A 21,853-nucleotide genomic window follows, 5' to 3' on the forward strand; every position below is an offset into this window, starting at 1 on the left:
TTTCCCAGAAAACTAATACATATTCAAACCATTTCCCAAAAATGTTTTACATATTTTTCCACCTCCTTGCGCACACATGCTGCCACCTTGAGGGTCTTCTCAGAGGGTCTTCTGATGAAGGCTCAAAGTCTTTGTCCGCATAAACTTTTGGCCCGGAGTCTCTTGCGCATGCGCAGTTCATTTCTACTGATTTAAAATCTTATCCTATTGTTCTGGAACACACCATCCTGTTCTCTAGTTACAGAAAACTTATATCTTCCTTAGCAGTGCCTCTTTACCATTGTCTAAGGTTCTTTATGACATGCCCTTACGGTTCTACATCCCCTAGTCTAAACTCCCAGACCACAAATATGTAGCAACTAAGTATTTCCCTACATTCTACATATGTTAGCACATTGTACAAAGGTTAGTGAACCCCTGCCAACTCACTAAAGATGATCGGTCTCTTATTCTTGTAACCCTTACATATCACTGGAGTCAAGATAAATCAACCCACTTTGAGTTCTAAAAGCAAACCATAGGTACTGTCACAGGCACTTCCTAAACCTAGAAACTGAAGTATTTGAAAAGCCCGGTGTATCATCACCATTACCAAAGTCCATTCTAGAATGCAATCCTATAAGAAACCTACTCCCTACATCCATTGCCTTCCACTCCAATAAATCCCCCTCCTCACCTACTTCATTAGCTGCAGGGTTATATACACAATAATTAGCCCATCAGTTTGCTTTATCACCTATTTAATTTCTAAAGCTGTAACATTTCTTCTTTCTTTGTTGTGTTCAGGAAAATTAGATTTAGTATGTATCTTTTTTTTTTTTTTTCTCCAAAAAATCCAGAACAGGTCCAAGGCAATAATTCTTTTTTTCTTTTTTCTTTTTTCTTTTTTCTTTTTTAATCTCTTGGTACAAGCAAATGCAAAAGCCTCATGTTTGCTGCACACTGGACAATTACAGTTTATTTATGCCCTTCAATTTCCCTATGGATTAGATAAACCTATAGATAAAATTGTGTAAAACTGGTATAATGTTCTTCGCTAGAGTAACAAACTTGTTACTGCTGTGAAGAGGAAAGGAAAAAATGTGGTAACTTTAATCATTATACAATCTTACATGGATTTCTCATAAGCAAACTAATGCAAAGTTTTTTAAATTACTTTAGGATGTATACCAAACTTCAGCACTTCCACCATGTTACACTAGTTGGTAGGTCTTACTTAGGCTTTACTAATGGTGAATATATTAGCGAACATACTTAGTGGTCCACTAAGACATTGAAAGAACATAGGGGTCTGTCATTGGCCCAGGTAGAGATTGAGATGATGAAACTGAAAAAAAAGCTTATAAGATGTGCAGTTTGTACTGAACTGGGACAGGTAGAAAGAACTGTGGAGAACAGACTTTGAGTTCTTGGTAAGTTGTTAGGATGAAATTGAGTAGAAATAAGTGTGAAATACTACAGTTAGGGAGGAAACCTAATGAACAACTACAATGTGAAATAATTAGCTAGGCCTCAGTACTGCAGTCTGCAGTCTGTGGGCTTTAGTCATAAACTGAGTCAATAAACGTGATGCTACTGTACACAAGAAAATATTATGGATGTACTTGTAAGACCATTGTGTATAAAAGAAACACAAAGTATTATCTTCTCTGCATAAGAGTATTAGAAAGAAGCAATTAGTTATTATTTATTTCTACCAAAGATAGGACAAATAATTTATAGCATAGAAGACAGACTAGATGCAAGGAAAGGAACTCTGACCATAAGTGTCATAAAGAAGTGGAACAGATTACCTACCAAGTTGTAAAGTCACCTTCACTAGGCTTTTCCAGGGCTGGGGTTAGACCAACATCTGTCAGGAATGGAGTGAGTGTTCTCAGTCCTCAGAGATATTAACAGTGGACATGAGATGTCTATTTTAGACTAATATCTTATTTACTAATGGGAAAATTGAAAATAAGAAAAATCAAATATATTGTTCAATTTCACAGAAGCTGAGAGTCAGAACCAAAATGAAAACATCAGCCTTGTGGCTGGCATTTGCAAGAAATCTGTTAATTGACATTGTCACCATTTTCCAGCAGAGAATTAAGGTTGTTAGACAATAAGAGGTTGAATTCATACAGAAAATATTACTGTATCTTGATTCTTTGTAGCTCTCTTTCATTTGAGCTAGGATATCTAATCTGTTTTCTGAACCCATTGTAACTCCAGGTTTTGAATTCATCCTGTATCTATCCCTCACCAAAGAAGTTTCTCTTCAGAAGATTTTATGAGCCATTAATACAGTGATTCTTGGCTTTGATGAAGTCTACAGGAGCCCAGCCTTTGATATGTGTAGAAACAAAATCAGCTTCAATGTCATTATCTGGTTAGCTATACTCAATTTATGTCTTTGTTCTTAAACAGGATTTGATGGCTGAACAGGATAGTCAATATCTTATTGAACTGGATGGAAATCAACAACCAGATGATCTCTTTGTGGTAAGCAAGCTAAGCACTAACTTAGTTAACCTCCACTAGAAAATAATTTCTCACTTCTGTGGATTGTTTTCTTTATTAAAGTGTTGGCAAAATTTTGTGTTTAAAGCTCATTTAATTGCTTTTAGAAATGTGACCTTTGAAATGCTTGCTTTTCTTGCTGTGTTAAAACAATTATAAGATTCACTGCACCACCCCCAGGCTTACATATATGTCCCATGAGAATATTTTCAGGCAGGCTACGAACTCTTTTGTATCACATCCATCTGTTTTTAGCACTTTATTTTGTTTATTAGTGTAAAATAGCGTTATTAACATGAGAAATTAAAACACTTCCAGTATGATACATTTACACAATTGTCATACTTTGTGGTGGTGTCTAAAATAATGATAGATTTTCTGTGATCTTTGATATTGTTTTACATTGAAATAGAAAACGCTTCATACTTTTAACAATTCTGCTGAGTGCTTGTATCTAGATTTTTAGCTCACAACATAGGAACTCATTCTCCCTCTTAAAAAAGCTACAATGGTAAAATTTGGAGAGAAATAATCTTACCCTCTGCCTCAGAAATAAGAGTTGCTTCAAATCAGAACTGAAAATATGGGGTTAAAAATGAAGTGAGAGATTGTCTTTGACAACATAGCAAGTGTGCTGCTCCTACAGTTTCCCCTCTGTTCTTTGAAACAAATTTATTCAATTACAACTCTGTAAGTATTATTTCAATTTATGCTTAACTTTACTACCAAGAATGGTCCTATGGGAAAAAAACCCACTAATTTTGCAGAATTGGAACATAAAATTTCCTCATTTATGATCTGTTTGTGAACATTGCAACAGAAAATTTATAGTAAAAGCAGTCAAGTTGTGTAATGTTTCCAACCAATTTACCTGTAAGTAAGGCAAAGACTTATGAAACTAGTCGAAACATGACAAAATTTGCTTTTTTGTTTCAAGAACACTTGCATTCAAGCAAGATTACATTCAGGATACTTCAATTAAATTTAATATCATCTGATTCTCATTGGCAGACATCTGTTTTAAGCATCTCTTTAAATAAATTACCTAAAGTTGTATTACTTCTGAGTGTGCATAATTGAATCTCCTCAAGAGACTTTCCTCCTTTTCAGATTGTGGCTCATCTGAATACTTCCACTGCTTTGTGGGAAAGAATCCTTTACAGCCTGTTCCTTTAGAAGGCTTGGGATTCACAGCATAATGAGGAGATATAAAGCCTATGATTCAGCATTTTGCACTGCCTGTATCTACCAAATAGCTTGTTAAAACTCAGCTCAATAACTAGCATGACTTCAAGCTAGAAACTGGGCCTTAGTGTATATGTAACCATTATATAAATAGTAATGCAATTTTAAAAATACTTTGTGGGTCCTTTCAGATCACAAAAGCAATTTTGAGTGGTACTAAGTCAAGTGTTATTTCCTCTTCAGTCAGTGGAAGCTCGACTTCAGTCTCTGGGTGTTCGAAAGGGAGCTCCTATAACTAGACTTCAAAGTCAGCAAGAAGAAATGCTGGAGGGGCTGGAAGATGTAAGTGTGCTTTTCTAAAACGTGACTAACTGTAATGATATTTTTTTTTCTGCTCTAAGCTTATAATGTAACAACATTGTTTCACAACAATCGGTTTGTTTTACCATGCAATAAGGGCATTTTTTGACCCTTGATTTTCCAGAAATGTGAATTTAGTATAATTCTGGGACTTAAATCCACTTAAAAGAGTATGAAAAGAAAAAGGTTTGTAATTAAAAAAGAAGATGGATGAATATAACAAAATTTTGAACAAAGTATTTGTTTTAGCAATAGAAGAAGAATTAATTCCTTCTAAGAAAATAAAGAAACTTTAGCCAAAGGATAGCAATCTCAGCAGCTGACTCTTAGCTCGGTCTTTACTCTTTTTCTGATTGAGAAACAGCATGCTCATATAAATATAGCAACATACTGCATAGCTAAAATCATGTATGTTGTATTTCCTTTAATTAATTAGAAACATGACAAGTTAGTGAAATTTGCTGAATCATGAGCATTATAATTCATGTCTCTTCCATATAAAACTGAAAAACCAAGTCTCTGCAAGTGTCTTCACCTATATTCATTTGCAGTCATCTTTCTTATTTCTTAAACAAAACTCTGAATATATGAATTATGCTATAACTGAAAGACTCCACTACATTTTCAGAGAAACACCTCTCCCTTCACTTTTCTGTTTTCTTAGTCTCTGACAAATTCACAGGTGAAAGACTTTCTGTGTCAGAGGTCATCTTTATTTATCATTTAGATAGCCTGTGTGTTTATGTTAGTCTGTGTGTACGCTTTTAGCATTCGTACTATTTGGGACAAGGAGTTCTTCAGCTTAATTGGACATTACATACAGAATTGCTTCCCTTTGTGTTGAACCTGCCCCTTTTTAGTTCAGCATCCTCTGGTTGTTGATATACAAAAGTCAGTAAATAGTTTTGTTCTCTCTATCTGCCCTCTAATAACTCATGATCTCAGACTTCTGTCCTGTTCTTATATAGCTGTCTTGTTCCTGGACTGAAGAGTTCCAGTCTACTTAATCTTACTTCTTCTTACATTAAAATCTTTTTGTGTGATTGATCAGTCATATTACCTTTTTCTGAAACTTTTCCTATTCTACTGCATACTTTTTGATAGCAGGGTAGCAGAATGCACATAGAAGTAAAGATGATGGCAGGATTCATGCAACAAAAAAACCCTCCCCTCCCCTCCCCTCCCCTCGGTTTTCTAACTGCAAGAGCATTGACCAAATGTTTTCATGGAAGTATGTATTATAATTTCAAGATCTGTTCCTGAGTAGTGACAGTCAATGACTACTCATCATCTGCTGTGTAAAACTGCTATTTTAATGCCTGGCTTCCTAGACTCCAAAGGTTCTTCTGCAGTTCTTCACAGGCAGTACTTGTCTGTACTATTCTGGATAAATTAGTCAACATAAACTTTAGGATTCACTCACTATTCACCTGCTGCAAAAGTTCTATTAAATTCACTCCTATCACATGATATTTCTGCATGCCTAAAAGAGATATTTTGGCTTTGCTATTCCTCCCCACAGAACAATGGTCCTTTCTTCATCCCCTTTAGAAGACATCTTGGCTATTTTCTGTCATCTTCAAAAAATAGCTGATTTGTACTTCTTCATCATTTTAACATTCTGAAAATACCAAACAAAGCCTCCAGGAACTATGTTAAGTGCTGATTTTGTTAAATAAACTTGAAAAACCAAGTAGTTTCTCCTTAGAAGTGTCCTACAATTCTGCAGTGTATGTTTTACAAATATTCGAAAAAGCATGATGTGGTTTTCTTTTTAGGTTTGCTTATTTTCCAACAAAATATTTCAAAACAAAGCTAAGAACAAAGCATATATAGCTTCAGACAACAATTACATATACTGTTATTGCTATTTCAATAAACAGGATGAACTTTTCCGGGCTCTGTCGTCTTATAAACTAATAGCACACAGATATCGATGGCGTAGAAGCAGGTGGGGGCAAGTATGTCCTGTGGCTCTAAAGGAAGGTGATATTCGAAGGGGGAACCCAGACTTGGCTGTCAGGTTAGCAGAATTTGACACTTTTAATTTTTATTTCTATTTTAGAAGATAACTGTTTATATATGTTAGCTTCTTTTCTGTTTTAAGTTTTCTAGGTAAAATGTACATACTGTCATCCCCAGAGGCGCTGAAAAGATTTATGTTGAATCCACGGCCTTACCTGTCACCACCAATGCCACTCCCTCCTTGTAAAGTACTAGTATTTGGTCCTCCATTCTCTGGAAGAACAACTATTTGTAACCTAATTGCACACAAATATAATGGAAAGGTAAGTTTATAAATGTCTTCTGTAACTAGTGTATAAGCTGAGGCTTGGGAGTCAGTTAAACACATTCTTATTTCTGTTGTGTTATTAACATACACATTGCAAGCATATGGATTACAGAGAAATATTAATTTAGTGAAATTCATTTATATAAAAGTAGCTAAATTTCAAAAATATTATTTAAAAGACAAATTTTTATGTGTCAGTTATTTTTCTTAGCATAAGAATAGAATAACTTTTGTGTCTAAGACAATCAAATGTAAATGCAAATTTAAAAATATTTTTCTAAAAAAAAAACCCTAGACTTGAATTATGTGTAAATTTTTTCTGAAATTTGCAGAGCTTCTCCAAATTACTTTAATTGTATAGAGTCCGGATCAGATGCTTTATGTTTCTTTTGTGATATTTTTTTTTTCAAATCATTTCACTAGGTTCTTGATATGGCCAAACTCATTCAACCCTACGTGGAAGAATCAAGAGAAGAAAAAGCTGAGCAAGTGCGAAGGGATAGAGTAGAAAAGGCTGTAACAGCAGTGAAAAATAGATTGGGATTAGAAAAACAGTCAAGAGAATCAGGTGAATAAGGTGTTCCATGGTCTTTAAAGCTATCTTATTTGCTTTAGGTTATTGAACTGAAGCAATGGCTGTTTGACTTATAAAATATCACAGAAGTTGTTACAGTTGTTGTGCATTAAATATGAACTAAAAGAACATGCAGATAAGGGAACAGCTGAGTAGAATTCAGTATTTTTGATATTATGTACAAATCCTCTGAAGTTAAGGGCCATGAGTATGTAAGAGAGAGTTTTCTGAGCTCTTTTTGAAAGAAGAAATCAGTTCTGACAGATACTGGTTGGAAACTTTCCATTTGAATGACTTTCAGACAAGTTAAATCTCTGCAAAATTGAAATTTTCTTCAAGAAAGCAGCTTGTCAGCTAGGGTGATGTGAACCCACAATTATAGATTTTCCACTTTGGAGCAGCTTTCCAAGTATGCTGCCTCAGATGGCACGTTCACAAGACTCTCTCGCTCTGATCACATTTGGACTTCTTAAGCTGCCCAGGTTTTTGCAACTTGATGAATTCAGAAAATATTTTGAAAAGGTGAACATGTGCTTTTAATAACATTTAATCAAAATTTGTGTTTTCTGTTTGCTAGAAATTTAGTGGGTTTTTTTCAAAATTATTTCTTTTGAATTGCAAAATTTTCCATTGAACTGGAATTGCCTTTTCCAGTTAGCTCTAGTTATGGTTCAAATGGACAATCAGGCCATTTTGCCTTGTTCAACTAAGCAAGGAATCACCATATTTGACTTACTCATGTATAGATACATACCTAACAAGAAGTCCATATATTCCTCTGGTGCTGCAAACATGGAAGAAAAAAATGGAAATTAAATAATTTTATCAAATTAATATGAAAACTGTGAACTAACTCTGAGTGTTCCTTAAAAAGTGTTTAAACAATTACAGTCTGTTGTGTCATCAATTAATAACAAAATATGGATCCAATATGAACAGTTTGTTCATCTTAGGGAATGCTTAGGCTGCTTGAATGCTGACAATATACTGTCTTCATCTATGATTTGTATTGATTTTTAAATTACTCTGGTCAATCTTTTGATTTAGGAATCAAAGAGAAATCAAATCAAAGGAAATTCTCAGGTGCTGCAGGTGCCTGATCATTCTAGTATGCAAATGTCATTCTATTCATAATGAAACAAAATTTCACTTAGTGGTAGTACATACTGTACAGTTTAAAATGGATTTTTTTGTAATAAGAGAGCAAACCAAGATCTTAAAACTTATCTTTATGAAATACTGTCTAGAACTGCATTCAAAAGAACTGGTATTTGATTCTTTCTCAGCATGATTATATAATATTGTTTAAAATGACTGCAATTATGAAATGGTTGGATTTAATCGCCTAGCAGTTATTCCGGAGCAGACAAAAAAAAAAGTATTTCAGAATTTTGTAAAGCACTTAAAAAAAATCTGTATTGTTAGGAATGTCAGAGATAACTGCTGACCACCCAGAAGTTCAAGCAATGGTAGAAGAAGCCATAAAGAGTGCAGCAGTCTCCGAAGTTACACTGTCACCTGAAATATATGCTGAAGTACTGGAGAGAGCTATTGCAGAGGTAAAACTAGAAATACTATATAGCAAAGCACTTTTTTTCTAAGAGGAACCTGTAACAGTTTATACATTATTGATATACATTCTTAATTTCTCCATTTGAAAGATCAGTTTAGTTTCAATCACATAGTCTGAAAGCTTACACAGGATTGAGGAGAGACTGAGCAAGATCATGAAAGACAAATCTCTTGAGGACTACTATATATACAAGTTATTTCTGTCTTGCAAAGTGCCTGGGCTACAAATCGTTAGAGGCTGGGAGAATTATCTGAGTGAAGTATCACTGTAAGCTTGCCCTATTTTTATACTCATAGTCACTATTAAAAAGCTCAGCACCAGATACAAGTGTTTGAAAAGAATTGTATGTGAAGGTTTATCCAAGCATCTTGAATTATTTAAAATTTGTTCACTGGTTTATAACTATTGTAACTGGAAGCTACATTCTTTATAGACAACCTTAAAAAATCACTGGCACATTAATCTCTTTTTGTTTAAAATGTTTTTATTTCTTTCAGATAGATGAAGTTATAAAAGTCTTACTTTTTATTGAAATTACAATAGGGGAAAATCATAACATTTAGAAAATCATTTTGTATTGTGCAGTCTTTTTAAACAGCTCACAGAATATTTTAGTCTGTTTGTGTTACTGAATCTGACATTTTTTAACAGCTTATGAAGAAGAACAAAAACAGGTTTCCTGGTGCACCAGCAAAAGGAGGATGGGTGGTGGATAACTACCCTCTGTCAGTAGATCACTGGTCAGCTTTATCAGAAAAAGGACTTTTACCTGACACTGTTGTCTGTCTGAAGGATACAGAAAAAGATGGTTAGTAAATGCACACTAATGAAACTTTCTATTTTCTTTTCTCTGTGTTGATATCTGTATATAAAACACACTTATAAAAAAACCTAGTAGTTATGTTCCATTTATAAAGCTTCAGGGGTCTAGGGAGGGAAGAATCCAGTGAATCAACAAGGGTACCTCATTATTTTTTTTACAATTTTGATTAAGGGAATTGCACAGAATTGAAAACAGGAATGATTTACAAAAGCAGTAAAGAAAATTACTCCTGTTCACAGTTTCTTCCTATTTACAATCAGCAGTAAATACCACTGGACTCTTGCAGTTTCAGACTTTCTGTATTCTGTGTCTTTCTGGACACCAGCTTGTGATGTGTGAAATTTCCCTCCCTGCACATTGCTTTCCCCACTCGCAAAATCAGGTTACAGATATGAACTTCCTCTGCTTGAGAGAAAAAAGGAGACAGAAATACCTCCGTGCAGGTGTATCCTGTTCCCCTCCTGGGGTCACAAAATGTAAGCAGCTTCTTATCGAGATGGATACAATAGCTTAGTACCCATAAATTCAGGGGAAGGGATTTTTACTTTATTGTTTCAAGCAGAAAGGAAGTGTGGTACCAAGCATAATAAACTGAAAGATTCATACACTGGTAAAAGTTTTGTCTGCCAAATAGTGTCTTAATGAATTATGCCTACTTAATTCATGTCACACCACAAGTTTCATTGCCTGTCGGCAATGTTTGATCATTACCTGTTCAGCCCATTATCAAAAGGTCTTTCAGTAGTAGAAACTTCCCTTCAAGAAAGGAATGATAGGTTTATTCATACTTAGTTCAAGAAAACTCAGTAACTCCCCAATATTAGAATCAGCCTAAAGAGCTTTTCAAACTCTTGTCCCTGAATATAAAAATCAACTTGAGCAATCAAGGTCACACAGTTTAATCAGAACAGGTTTCTTACTTTAAAAAAAAAAAAAAAAAAAAAAGTTTTCAGAAGCATGTCATCTGGTCAGATAATCATCCTCACAACTCAGCTACAGTACCTTAACTACTTATGTCACATAGCTTTGTGAAATTTTGCAACATCTTAAACTTCCTAACTATGTGTTCCAGTGTGATTGGAGCTCATATACAGACTAAACATTTCTATAAGAAAATTCTAGATCTAGTGTTCTTCGGATAATCGTACTGGTTTGTTTGGAATTTCTGTTCCTATCATTCAAGAAGACCTCATCTCAGATACTTTCAGAAGAAACTTAAGGATAAATTGCATTTCCATGCCTCACCATTGCTTCCCAGACATTGCAAGCATACCGAAATGTTTGTGAACCTGGTTTCTGGGACACAGTGCATTGGCCTTTCTTACAACCACAAAAAGCACCTTATTCATGTAGTTGGCGTGCAGTATGTAATGTTCATACAGGGTACTAAATAACACAGCAGGAGTCATGCTCTAACGTTTTCTGCAGGGAGAGGACTGAGGTGGGAGAGGTGCTTTCAGAGTTATGTTAACTTTCTCCTCACTTCTTAGAATTTAACAAATAAGTGAATTAATTGGATAAAAGAAAAGGTTGGCTCTGTCCCTGAAAGTCTTTGGGAATAGATAATTCTTCATGTCGAACACTGGTTAATAGTAACAGCCCCATCTTTTCTTTTGGGAAGGGAAGAACTTGGGAGTCTATAGCAGAGGCTTTTAAATTAAGGCCTCTCTAGGACATTCAAATTATGTGCTTACTTTCTGCAATGTACACTTTTCTGCCATTCCCACTAGTTCTCAAAACCTAGCTCTCAATTACTTGTTCTAATCTGAACAATCTATTTTATGGTCTTGGTAGCCATGTCTCCCATACCTTCTGTTTCATTAGCCTGACAGGTGGGAGATTCTTTAAAGCATAAGTGTAAGCCTTTCCTAGAAGTTAGAGAGGTCCTTCATGAAACTTAAATTGTGTGCTCACAATCATGATTGAACTCTGTTTGAACTAACACTGTTACAGTCTTTGTATCACATGGCAAAAAAAGACTGCTTTCTTAATTACAACCCATTTGGCCTTATGTGTAAGTAGATTCCAGGCTTGGAAGGAAATCTGCCATTCCCATTTTTAATGTTTTTGAGATGATAATGAGTCTATACTCTAATTTTATCCCTGGAGCTGTGTCAGGCTTTCATATAAATCAATGGCAACTTATTTTTCTTCAAAGTTTCATTCACTGGTGGGAGGAAATGAATTAACATACTTTAGATGATAAAGCATATATTTTTACAGTCTCAGCTTGAAACAGTCATGCACAGATTGAATACAAGTCATACTATTTGTAGCCTATCATAACAAACCAAAGTGAAATACATAGAGATTTCAGATTTCCAGTTGCATTAAAACAGGATATTGCAAGAACATTGTTCTTTCAACCAGAATCAGCTGAGCTACCTACAAACCCACTCCATTAGCGAGCTAGCTTATTTCTGGTTAATACCAGTAGCAGATATTTTCAGGTCAGCCACTTAGGATTTGCTAATTTATTATCCATTATTCTAAAGGCTTATAGGTCACTTGCTCAATTTGATCAAGGAATATTGAAATCCTTCATCAGATGAAACAATATTGAACTCTTTAAGTGAGAAACACATGTGCTGGTACCCAAGGGAAAAAGAATGGTTAGTTGTAGTATAGTAACTGTGATTCTTCTAGATGTTCTGCATATTATAATTCTGTAATTTTGACTCCGAATAATGAAGTAAATTAATGCTCTTTGTCATTGCTGCTTTTCATAATACTGTGAGAAAACACAAAGATGGAAACGCGCATGCCTGGGCCACCAGGCAAAGTGACTGAAAACTCTCACAACTTTTGTGCTGAAGAATACCGACACAGATTATTATCTAAAGATGAGTTAGTTTACAAACTACATTTTCAAAAAAATTCCCTTCACTCATCCTCCCTTTTTAAAAAATACATTTAATTGAAAGTATTGGTTTAAAATATAAACCATTCGCACAGAATTATCATCTGCTTCAAATCAACGCCAATGTTCCTAAAAATTAAGTAGCATGTTTCTCACAGTTCAAATTTAAATAAAAATATATTTTATGTTAATTGATGATAGTGATCCTGTGAGATATGGGAGTACAAGCAGAGTGAGGTGAAAGAGACAAGATCATAATGTCCGCTGTATGATTTGGCTAAAAGTGTAGCTTTTTCCTTATGGATGTTTCCTTGAATTTAGATTTTTTTTTTCATTTTGTTCTTTTTTATTATTATTTGTTTCCCACTAATTTCTGTCACTTAATAAAGTAGTTGTGGAGTTTACATTTTCACAGCATTTTGAGTCATTACTTTGTAAGCTATTCCCTGAACTAGTCTAAACTGGCATAACTCCACTGATGGAAATGGATTTGAGCCACACAGCTGTGTGTCATAAATCTATTTGCCAAAGTCAGTCAGCCAGTAGAGTTCTTAGTAGGGACAGCATATTATTAATTTCTGTCAACCAGGTGTAGTGGTATAGGTATTTACATTCTTTAAATTTTTATTTGAATGTTTTTCATTTGTTTCTCCATAGTTCTCTTTGTACACATACAAACAAAATGCTTGTTTGCCAGAGTAATGCATGCTATACAGAAATATAAGACAAATCTTTTCAGTGCTGTCTTCCCTTATAGCCTTCATCATAACCTTCCCGTATCCCAGACTCAGTTTATGAGGTGTTTGAAATAGAAAACAAAGCTCTAAAACCTTAGAAAGCAGCAGTATAATAATATTTCTGTGGTATATATGCCTTTTCTTGACTTTAAAAAGAAGCAGGAAAGTTGTCTGTCATTTATCAAATAATTTTGCTAACTCAAATAACTTCAGTTTTATACGAATGCATAAAAGTCATTACTGTTTGTAATTGTACTGCAGGAGTCTGTATACTACGCAGAATGTACTTAGCAAAGAGGGATGAAATTAAGTCTAAGATTTTGAAAAGGCTAACAGATGAAGCATTAGAAAAGAAAGAAGTAAGGTAAAATATTCCAAATATCTGAACATATCAAATGAGCACAAAAAAATTCTAGTTTTATTATGTGTTAAAGGTATCAGTGCATTTATCAACACAAATGTACTAAGACAGTACACTAAGACTAGTTGTGATGTATAAAAAATAATCCAATGTGTTAAATATGAGGAATATCTCATTTAGATCAGTAAATATGGTGTCAGAATATTCTCTTGCTAAATGCATTTTCATTAGCCTTTCATTAGTCCAGCCTTTTGATGCAATGAAACAGTAACAGTTTAGATGATGAAATGTATTTGACTTTTATTTTGTACAACCCAACTTATATTTAAAATCCCAACAGTATATTTCCAGATCTTTACTTTAAATTAATATATCTGCAACTTGCTTCACTAATACATGTCTTAAGATAAATAATCTTTTACTTACAGAAGATATGATTCTATAAGAGAAATGCAAGAAATACTGACATCAGAGGAAGACCAATATCTAGAGGCTGCTGAGGAGAAAGGTGAAAGTGTGTATCATTTGACTTTTATTTTATCTCATTTTGTGTTTCAAGTAATTTAGCAATTTAGGTTTTATGCAGATTTTACAGTTTTTATTTCCTTTTTACACTCAGCATCTAGAAAAATTCGTTTATATTACTATCTTTGCTTCCTTCACTGATTCAGGCACACATTTCTATGTGCCATTCTTAATGGATGTTACAGAATAAAGACGTATATTAAATCAGCCAACACAGTTACGGTTTTCAATAAATCTGAAGGACAGGACTCTCTATCTCCTCTAGTAATTTTTCTAAGTAGGTTATTAACTGTATTGAAACTTCCTACTCATCAGAAAATCTGTATCCCCTCACAAGTTAGAAAACTGTTAGAACTTGGCCAATAGCTAGTAAGAAAATTGCAATACTGTCTGATTTTCTGTTCTTCCTCCAAGAAGCCCAGCCTGAAGCAATTAAAGAGGAACAGAAATAATTTCAGGAGCAGATCCCTTAACATGCATTAGAATTGCTGAATCCAGTAGCCCAGTAAAGGTGAGGCTGCTGCAGCTTCATGTCCCCAGGACCATGTCGTAATGAGCATCCATTCCCATTTCCCCTTTCATCCTCTTCCTACTCTATTATCCATGCTTGTTCCTCTCCAATCCACTTTGATCCCTTCTTCTCCTTGCCTTTGGTCCTTCTCAGAAATGCCTCATAATATTCTAAGTCTCTCACAATCCTAAACTGCTTTTCCTGGTACCCCCTAATGAGTGTCATACCCTGTAGGCAGTAATCACCCTCAGATGAGGACAGTGTCTCTGGTTGACTCATCTCAATAGATCTCACACCCAGACAATGCCTTCATCATCCTCTTTTAATGACCCTGAGGGGAGCCAAGTCAAGGTTATGTTTGTTCTGATTAAGCTACTGGGGTTCTCCCACCTGTCATCATTCCTCCTCTCCTTTGTACTTACTGAGATTAGCCTTTAATAACATAACAACATAAAAAGTAATGGAATTGTGTGTATTACATAAGGTTTCTCCTCTAATAACAATATTAATGAAACATTTTGGATAAAGACTTTCTTACTTTGCTTCTTTCTGTATTGAGAGAACTGCATATTATTTTTGTTTACCCACTCTTTTATTTCCTGTAAAGATCCCACTTTCCTGTCAGAACTATGCTATTCTTTGTTTCCAGCAATGAAAATACAGTTGTCCTGGACAGGAGTGAATAATCTGTGAGAAGTGAGATTTTGGAGGCAGGCCAACTGTCACAAATAGGCTGAATTTTTACACCTCAGACAATTCTGTCAGTTGGGTCAAGGTTTAGAATTAATTCAAGTTAGTTTCAACATTTTTGAACCTCAAAAGTCAAAAAAGTTGCAGGGTTGTACTTTCCTTTTTGTCTTGTTTAATAACAACCTACTTTCTTAGAAGAATGTTGTCTGATTTGGATCTGCTGTCAAGATGAAGTACACACGTGAGAGTATTTGCCTCTACATTAAGAACTAGGTTGGGGACTTAAGAGTATTCTCTTTCTCTGCTAAGGGAACTCAAGGTTTCTCCATCATAGCCTAAATTATCACCTAAAGCCTGGAGATGAAATTAAAAACTGAAGCACATGAATTCCCACTTTCTTTTTTTTCTCTCGGAAGTGGAGGCCTAGACTGCCATTACATTCAGACATAACATACTGGTTTCTGTAGAAAAATACCATGGCCAAGCTTAAGTTCTGTATTGTCACTATGTCTCATATACATTTTCTTCTGTTATTCAGTCTGGCATTATAACAAGGCCTAAGTTTTAAAGATAGTATGAGATAGACTGAATATGATAACATGCTTTTAATTTTTTTATTAGGTAGCATTTCACCTACTCGCTGGAAAAAATGCTAGCTTTGTAGGGTTCTTTCATTTACATATAAACTTAAAAAAATTTCTACATTATAGCTTTTTATAGTTTCTAACAAAACACATAGCTCTTCTTCAAAGTGAATGAGTTCTAAAGTATTAAATATACAGGGTTCTACACAGATACTTTTTCATCTCTGTCTCAAACCACAAAGCTCATCTTAGTTTTGAATATCTAACTAATTTTGATCTGAGTACATCAAAACAACAATTATTAATGATAGAAGTAACAATGTCATATACACACTTGTCCTCTTAACACGTGACAAGTCCTTGTTCAGAGAAAATCATGTTTTCCTACACATTGAAATCCTATTGATTTCAGTAATCAAATACTGACTCACCAAAACACTTCAGTCATGCTGCTTTTAGCCTGACATCTGTTTTTTCACATGTACTGCCATCAGCACATTGACTGCAGCTTTTCTCCCATGTGACATGTTTTTACAAATAGATAAATGGATGATATGTTTGCAGTTTTGGTTGTTTTTATATAGCAGTATATGGTATAAAAATGAAAACTCAGAAAAACACTCCAGAGTCCCAGTCATGCTCTTCTGATGTCTCAGATATCATATCATATGGGAATGGTTCAAAGCTGCACCAGGGGAGGTTTAGACTGGACATTAGGAAGCATTTCTTTACAAAGAGGGTGGTCAGACACTGCAAAGGCTTCTTAGAGGGGTGGTTGATGCCCGAACTCTGTCAGTGTTTAAGCGGCATTTGGGCAATGCCCTTAATAACATGCTTTAACTTGGTTGTCCCTAAAGTGGTCAGGTAGTTGGACTGGATGATCATTGTAGGTCCCTTACAACTGAAATAGTCTAGTTTAGCCTATGTAAATGAATGTGCATTTCAATAATAGCATTTTTTGTAACCTCAGTGGGACACTGAAGTAAGTGGGATTGCTTCAGGACTGAACATATTCAAGTTTATAGTATTATTTGTGTTTAAAAGGGAAAAAATGTACCCAGTAAAAAGGTACTTATATGTGTCTTAATGAAAGTGAAAATAAGTGGAGAAGGAAACCTTGTGTAAGTTTCACAAATGAATTTGAGGTAAGAAGCTAAGCTCAATGCTGAAAATTCTCTTGAAGGCACACAAAAAAATGTATGTGCTAACTCCTGCTTGGTGTGTCTAGCTGAAAATTTTAGCCCTACATCTTTTTTCATGTCCCTTGACACAATTAATCTGAGCTTAAATTATTTTCAGGGATTTCTTACAGTATTTAAGCATTTTTGCAACAGCTTTGCATGAGTATGGATTTATTTATACTAGGTGACAGCTATATGACTTCATGAGAATATATTTCAAGCATTGTAGAAGAGTTATACAGCTTCAGGTAGGTCTGTGGGTTCATTCCAATCTTCCTGAAGTAAAATGGCATATTTCTTTCCTGCCATGTTTCAGCAATAAAATATCCCATACAACTGATCTTATCCACTGAAGCAAACAGTTGTCATGGTTTAAGACTTTATTTTCTGTACCTTAGTTGTCAGCCCTGCTTTTCTGCCAGAGATTACCCTCTTCCTATGGCAAACTTAGCAAGCACACATATGCCCACGTCTCAGTAGCTCAGGGTGGTGTGTTAATACAACCCCATCTTCGCTGTCTCTTGATACTCTTACTATTTGGGCAGAAGCTCTTGCAAGAAATAAATAGATAGCTGGAGCTGATAATTCCAGCCATCACCTCCCATGCTTGTCCTTCACAGCTGTTAATATTTGTTATAAACTCCTTAATATTGACTCCAACCTTCCCTTTCTCATATTACAAATGGTGGGGGGTTGAATCAATACCCATCTCTTTATTTTATGTTCTTGCTTTTTTTATTTTTATCATAGTGTAAAATTCAGTAACTTATTTCAAACAACAAAAAATAATAATAATTAAACCTGTACATGTGAGGACATTTTCTCTTTAGTCTTTGAAGGAATCAATTGTAATTATAATGTTTACCACGCAGTTGATGTGTGCTCAGTCCTACAGCCTCTAGATATATTTCCTTTGTTTTTCTTAGCTGGCTTGCATCCTGGTGGTTTGGGTTTTTTTTCCTACCTCTAACTGGAGGCTTTTCAGTGAGAGAGTTTGAACAAGGACAGTTTATTAATCTGCAGACAAGGCACAGCAAGTTACTTGTACCACGAACTTCAAAACAAGCTGTAATGATATTAACTTCACAGTTTTTTCAGTCTTTGAGCAAAGTTACATGATCTTCAAAGCCATTTTCTGCCCTCCTTCATAAGCCAGATATGATAAATACATTCCTATATATGTAATCACAGCATTTTAGGGATAGAAATTTCAAAATGTGAAACAGAAACATTATGAATAACTTTCTCAATTAGATCCCAAATACCCTCAGTTCTTGATTTCTTTTAGCATCTCATTCAGATAAATAAAGGCTATGGGATATTGGTTTAGTACAGCTATGCATTCCTTTGCAGAAAATAAGAATAAAAACCTATGATTAAAGCTATCATCCTCTCTGAAAGCTCTCATCACTTTCTGAACATCTATAAGAAAAAGGCCATCTTCTTAATTTACTTTGTTTAATGGCTGTCCATCTCTCTTCCTTGACACCATCCAGCATCAGTCTTCTAAATGAAACCCCTTAACTGTTTAGACAACCTGTGAAAATTTAGACATGCTTAGCTTCTGTGCCACAGCTGTTTCCATTGAAGTCTCTAGGACTCTCTGTGCTTAAGTTATGTATGCATGTGAGAATTTGCATGCTGACAGCCTTAGCAAAGTGTCTTCCATTTTGCACAGATTTCCATGTCATTTTTCCACTTTGTATATATTATGGAGTCTTGATTTATTTATTACAGAGCATCAAAACTCATTTTGCTTGACTGCATTCCTGTATATATCAAAAGGAAATAAGGAACTAGAATAAGTGAAGAATTTTCTCAATTTGACACATGCTAAAGGTCATGGGTTTTTTGCCTGCTAACCATGTAAGAAGATGTTTGTTTATGAAACGAAATTTCCCAATTCTGCATAAATCAGAAATTCAATGTTTCCAACCTGTTTTTCATGATGTTTGTGATTTCTTTGCCAAAAAATAGATGTGCATGAAAACAAATGCCTTAATTTCAGATTTTAAAATACATTCTTATTTAATATGATTTGAGGTTTGGCTAATCATAACTTGAGAGGTACTAGTGGTTTTATTACTCTAACAGTGACCTAAGGACATAAGCAAAACAAGGCTTGTAGGAAAAGTAATATTCTTTATTGACCAACTGATACAGTTGGAAAAATGCACCAGCCTTCAAGTGCAGAAGCCCTTCTTCTAGTCAGAAGCACTTCCTCCCAATAGGAGCTGTTCTGTAGCACACCAAGTGCAGTCTTTTGCAAGGTCTTGGTAAATAAAGTACTTTATTCACAGTCATGTGGCATCTGGTAGATGGTCTGCCTTTCCCCATGGATCACGTAGCTGATCTTAAAATGTTTTTGTTAGTGTGCAATACCTGAGCATTAGAATAACCAACTCCTTTTTGGCAGGTGAACAAATATGTTTTTCAGTGTGATTAAAACATATCTTTATTCCTATAGTGTCTCCGTCATCCCTCAATGGGTTTGTAAAAGTCACAAATTATTTCCTTTGTGCCAACAGAATTTGAGGACAGTGACGAGCAGCTTCCACCTGAAACTGAACAAATGCACCAGAAGCAGTCCAGTAACTCTCCAGCTTCTAAAGAAGAATCTAAACCTACAGGTTGGCCTTATAGCACATATAATCTCTCTGATTTGCTAGTGTCAAGAATTGTATGCCTTCCTTTTTTGAAAGCTTTTACTATATTTGAAAATTGGCTGTAAATATAATTTTTTACCTTAGCTTTTTCCTTTTGAAGATGTTTATAATGGAATAGTGAGGTTCAAATTATTTAAACACTTATAAATGCAATTAAAGGCACATTGATACTTCCTGTTAAAAATAATGCACCAGGTATTTGTACTTCAAAAAAACAACTAAAGCCCACTATTGCCTCTACTGCCTAAATACCAAATTAATAAATGTGTACAGAAAGCTATGGAAATAACAAATAAAGTGAGCATTACTTTATTTGTAATCAATAAAACCTCTTGTATTCAGAAATCCATGAGCACTCTCTACAGGGTGAAGTGAGGGAAATCAGAGGAGAAAGAACTTTAGAGAGTTGCTTTCATGTAATTTGACCCACACACCCCCCCACCTCCACTCCCCCCCCCGCAAAAAAAAAAAAAAAAAAAAGTAGAGACGAGAAAATACCAGGAAAATATTGGGGGGGGGGGGGGGGAGGGGTCAGGGGCACGCTGGGAAATAATAAAATTGCAGTATTCACAAACACCTACATGTGATTTTGACAAGCCTCATTTCTACAGACCATTTTAAAATTAGTATTATATCCACATTACTGAGAAATTACTAGTCCATTCCCTGTGGCAAGGGATCTTGGGAAAAATGGGAATGGATGAATTTTAACTTTGGATGTAAATGATCAAAATATGGCCTGTATTTTCCCTAGTCATATGTTGTCCTGCTAACATCTTACTAGGTTTCACATGGAACCATGTTTTCTTCCCTTTGGTGCAAGTAAAATTCTGCAGCCCATGGAACTGCATAGAGCCATAAGCTAATGAAAAGATACACGAAATCCTGTAGCAGTCTTCTCTCAAAAAACACTTTGAAGGCAGCTCACCTTTAATGGAGATGGTCTCCTTTAGTTTTCAAAATACACATTTTAGCTTTTATCTACTAGAATTCTTAGAATATGTTAATGTCCAAAGGAGAAATAAATCCAATGTAAAATATTTTACTGTAAATAGAAAGTTGTTAAATATGCACATTCTTATGCATTAGAAAGAAACAACCTGATCTGTAAACCGAACTGCTTTTTTTTCCCCAACACCATAAAACAGTACACATAATATAAGTTTGTCTACTAAGTACATTTCACTGTAATATGCTGGAAATTATTTGGCAGCATATATTTAAAAGTAAGTAATGAAAATTCTGTATAAACAGACTAAATGGTCTGTTTCAAAAAGACAGATGAAAATATATTCATAATGAAATACCCATCGGTTCCAAGAAATTGAAGTGTCACTGATGCTACATTTTGCCTTTCTGTTTATTTTGATAGTTAAACTTTTTGATAGTTAAAAAATGCTGGTTGCTGGTGTCTCTGTCTTAGTTTTGGCAGGATGTGAGAGGGGAGGAAAAAAGGATTTTTTAATCTTTTTTGTTGCTGAATATGGACTGAGGGCAGAACAAGTCATATCTCATGCTAGCAGAACACTGGAAAAAAAGATATTAAACCCTTTCTTTCCCCAGGAACTCACTTGGAGAACATGGGGGCAGAAAGCCTTTGAGGATTGTTTGTCTCTATGGTAACTATGCTCAGTTAAGGCAAAGAAGACTCAGAGCAAAAGAATATGAGAGATTGCCATATAGGCATTCCCTGTGAAAGCTCCAGATGTAGGGATGGGGAGGTTTGTTCCCTATCACCTCTGATAAGGAAATCAAGAACAGCACTGTTAGAAAGACCGCCACCTCCTATGAAGAAACCTTGTTTGCATTTTTAGATCCGCTTATTTTTAAACTGTTACTGTCTTTTAAAGTACTTCTCTTGACTATGTTCTCTATTTTTTGAAAAGTATCTTCTCACCATAAATCACCTCTGCAAACAGAATTAATATAACTTATATCTAATGGTAAAGGTACAGCTGCGTTACTTGAAAATACTTTCAATATTTTTGGTCCCTGAGACTCAGTTTGAAACAAACCAGATGCCAGGGAGGCAACAATTTTGTCATAATAAGGTTCAAATACCTGAACCAAAACCAAATAATGTTTGGGTTGTCCAACTTTTGGGTTGTCCCTTTTTCCAAGGAGTGTAATCCTTTTTTCTTTTGTTACTTCTCCCCTCTTTCCAGGAGAGAGTTTCTCCAGTTTGCTTAGGCCTGTGTAATCTATTTAAAAGCTCCATAAGTATGCAATAATTGCTGCTGGATAAGTTTCCTTAAGCAAGAAAACTCTCAGATAGAGGTAATCTGATGGAATTGTGTGCCTAGAGTACAGAATCAAAGCTGGAACACATCCACCAATATGGCCTATCAGGAGAGGTGTAGCAAGAATTGTGTTTCTGAGATTAAGGTTCATATGGGAAGCGCTCTATTGAGTGGATTTGTTACCATGT

At 35.0% G+C, this 21,853-nt stretch overlaps 1 protein-coding gene across 1 annotated transcript in view; it reads left to right on the top strand.

The window, feature by feature from the left end:
- Positions 1–21,853, top strand: part of AK9 (adenylate kinase 9) — a gene marked incomplete at its 3' end in the record, with an annotated part of 76,881 nt that overhangs the window by 17,425 nt on the left and 37,603 nt on the right. The window contains exons 8-17 of the mRNA XM_080388225.1: positions 2,410–2,484; positions 3,931–4,029; positions 5,931–6,070; positions 6,155–6,335; positions 6,764–6,908; positions 8,340–8,473; positions 9,139–9,295; positions 13,169–13,271; positions 13,697–13,782; positions 19,288–19,389. Of these exons, the coding sequence (XP_080244351.1) occupies positions 2,410–2,484; positions 3,931–4,029; positions 5,931–6,070; positions 6,155–6,335; positions 6,764–6,908; positions 8,340–8,473; positions 9,139–9,295; positions 13,169–13,271; positions 13,697–13,782; positions 19,288–19,389 (1,222 nt within the window). The remainder of the gene's footprint in view (positions 1–2,409; positions 2,485–3,930; positions 4,030–5,930; positions 6,071–6,154; positions 6,336–6,763; positions 6,909–8,339; positions 8,474–9,138; positions 9,296–13,168; positions 13,272–13,696; positions 13,783–19,287; positions 19,390–21,853) is intronic.

This window comes from Falco punctatus (genome assembly GCF_963210335.1).
Source record: "Falco punctatus genome assembly, chromosome: 5".
NCBI classification, from domain to species: Eukaryota; Metazoa; Chordata; class Aves; order Falconiformes; family Falconidae; genus Falco; species Falco punctatus.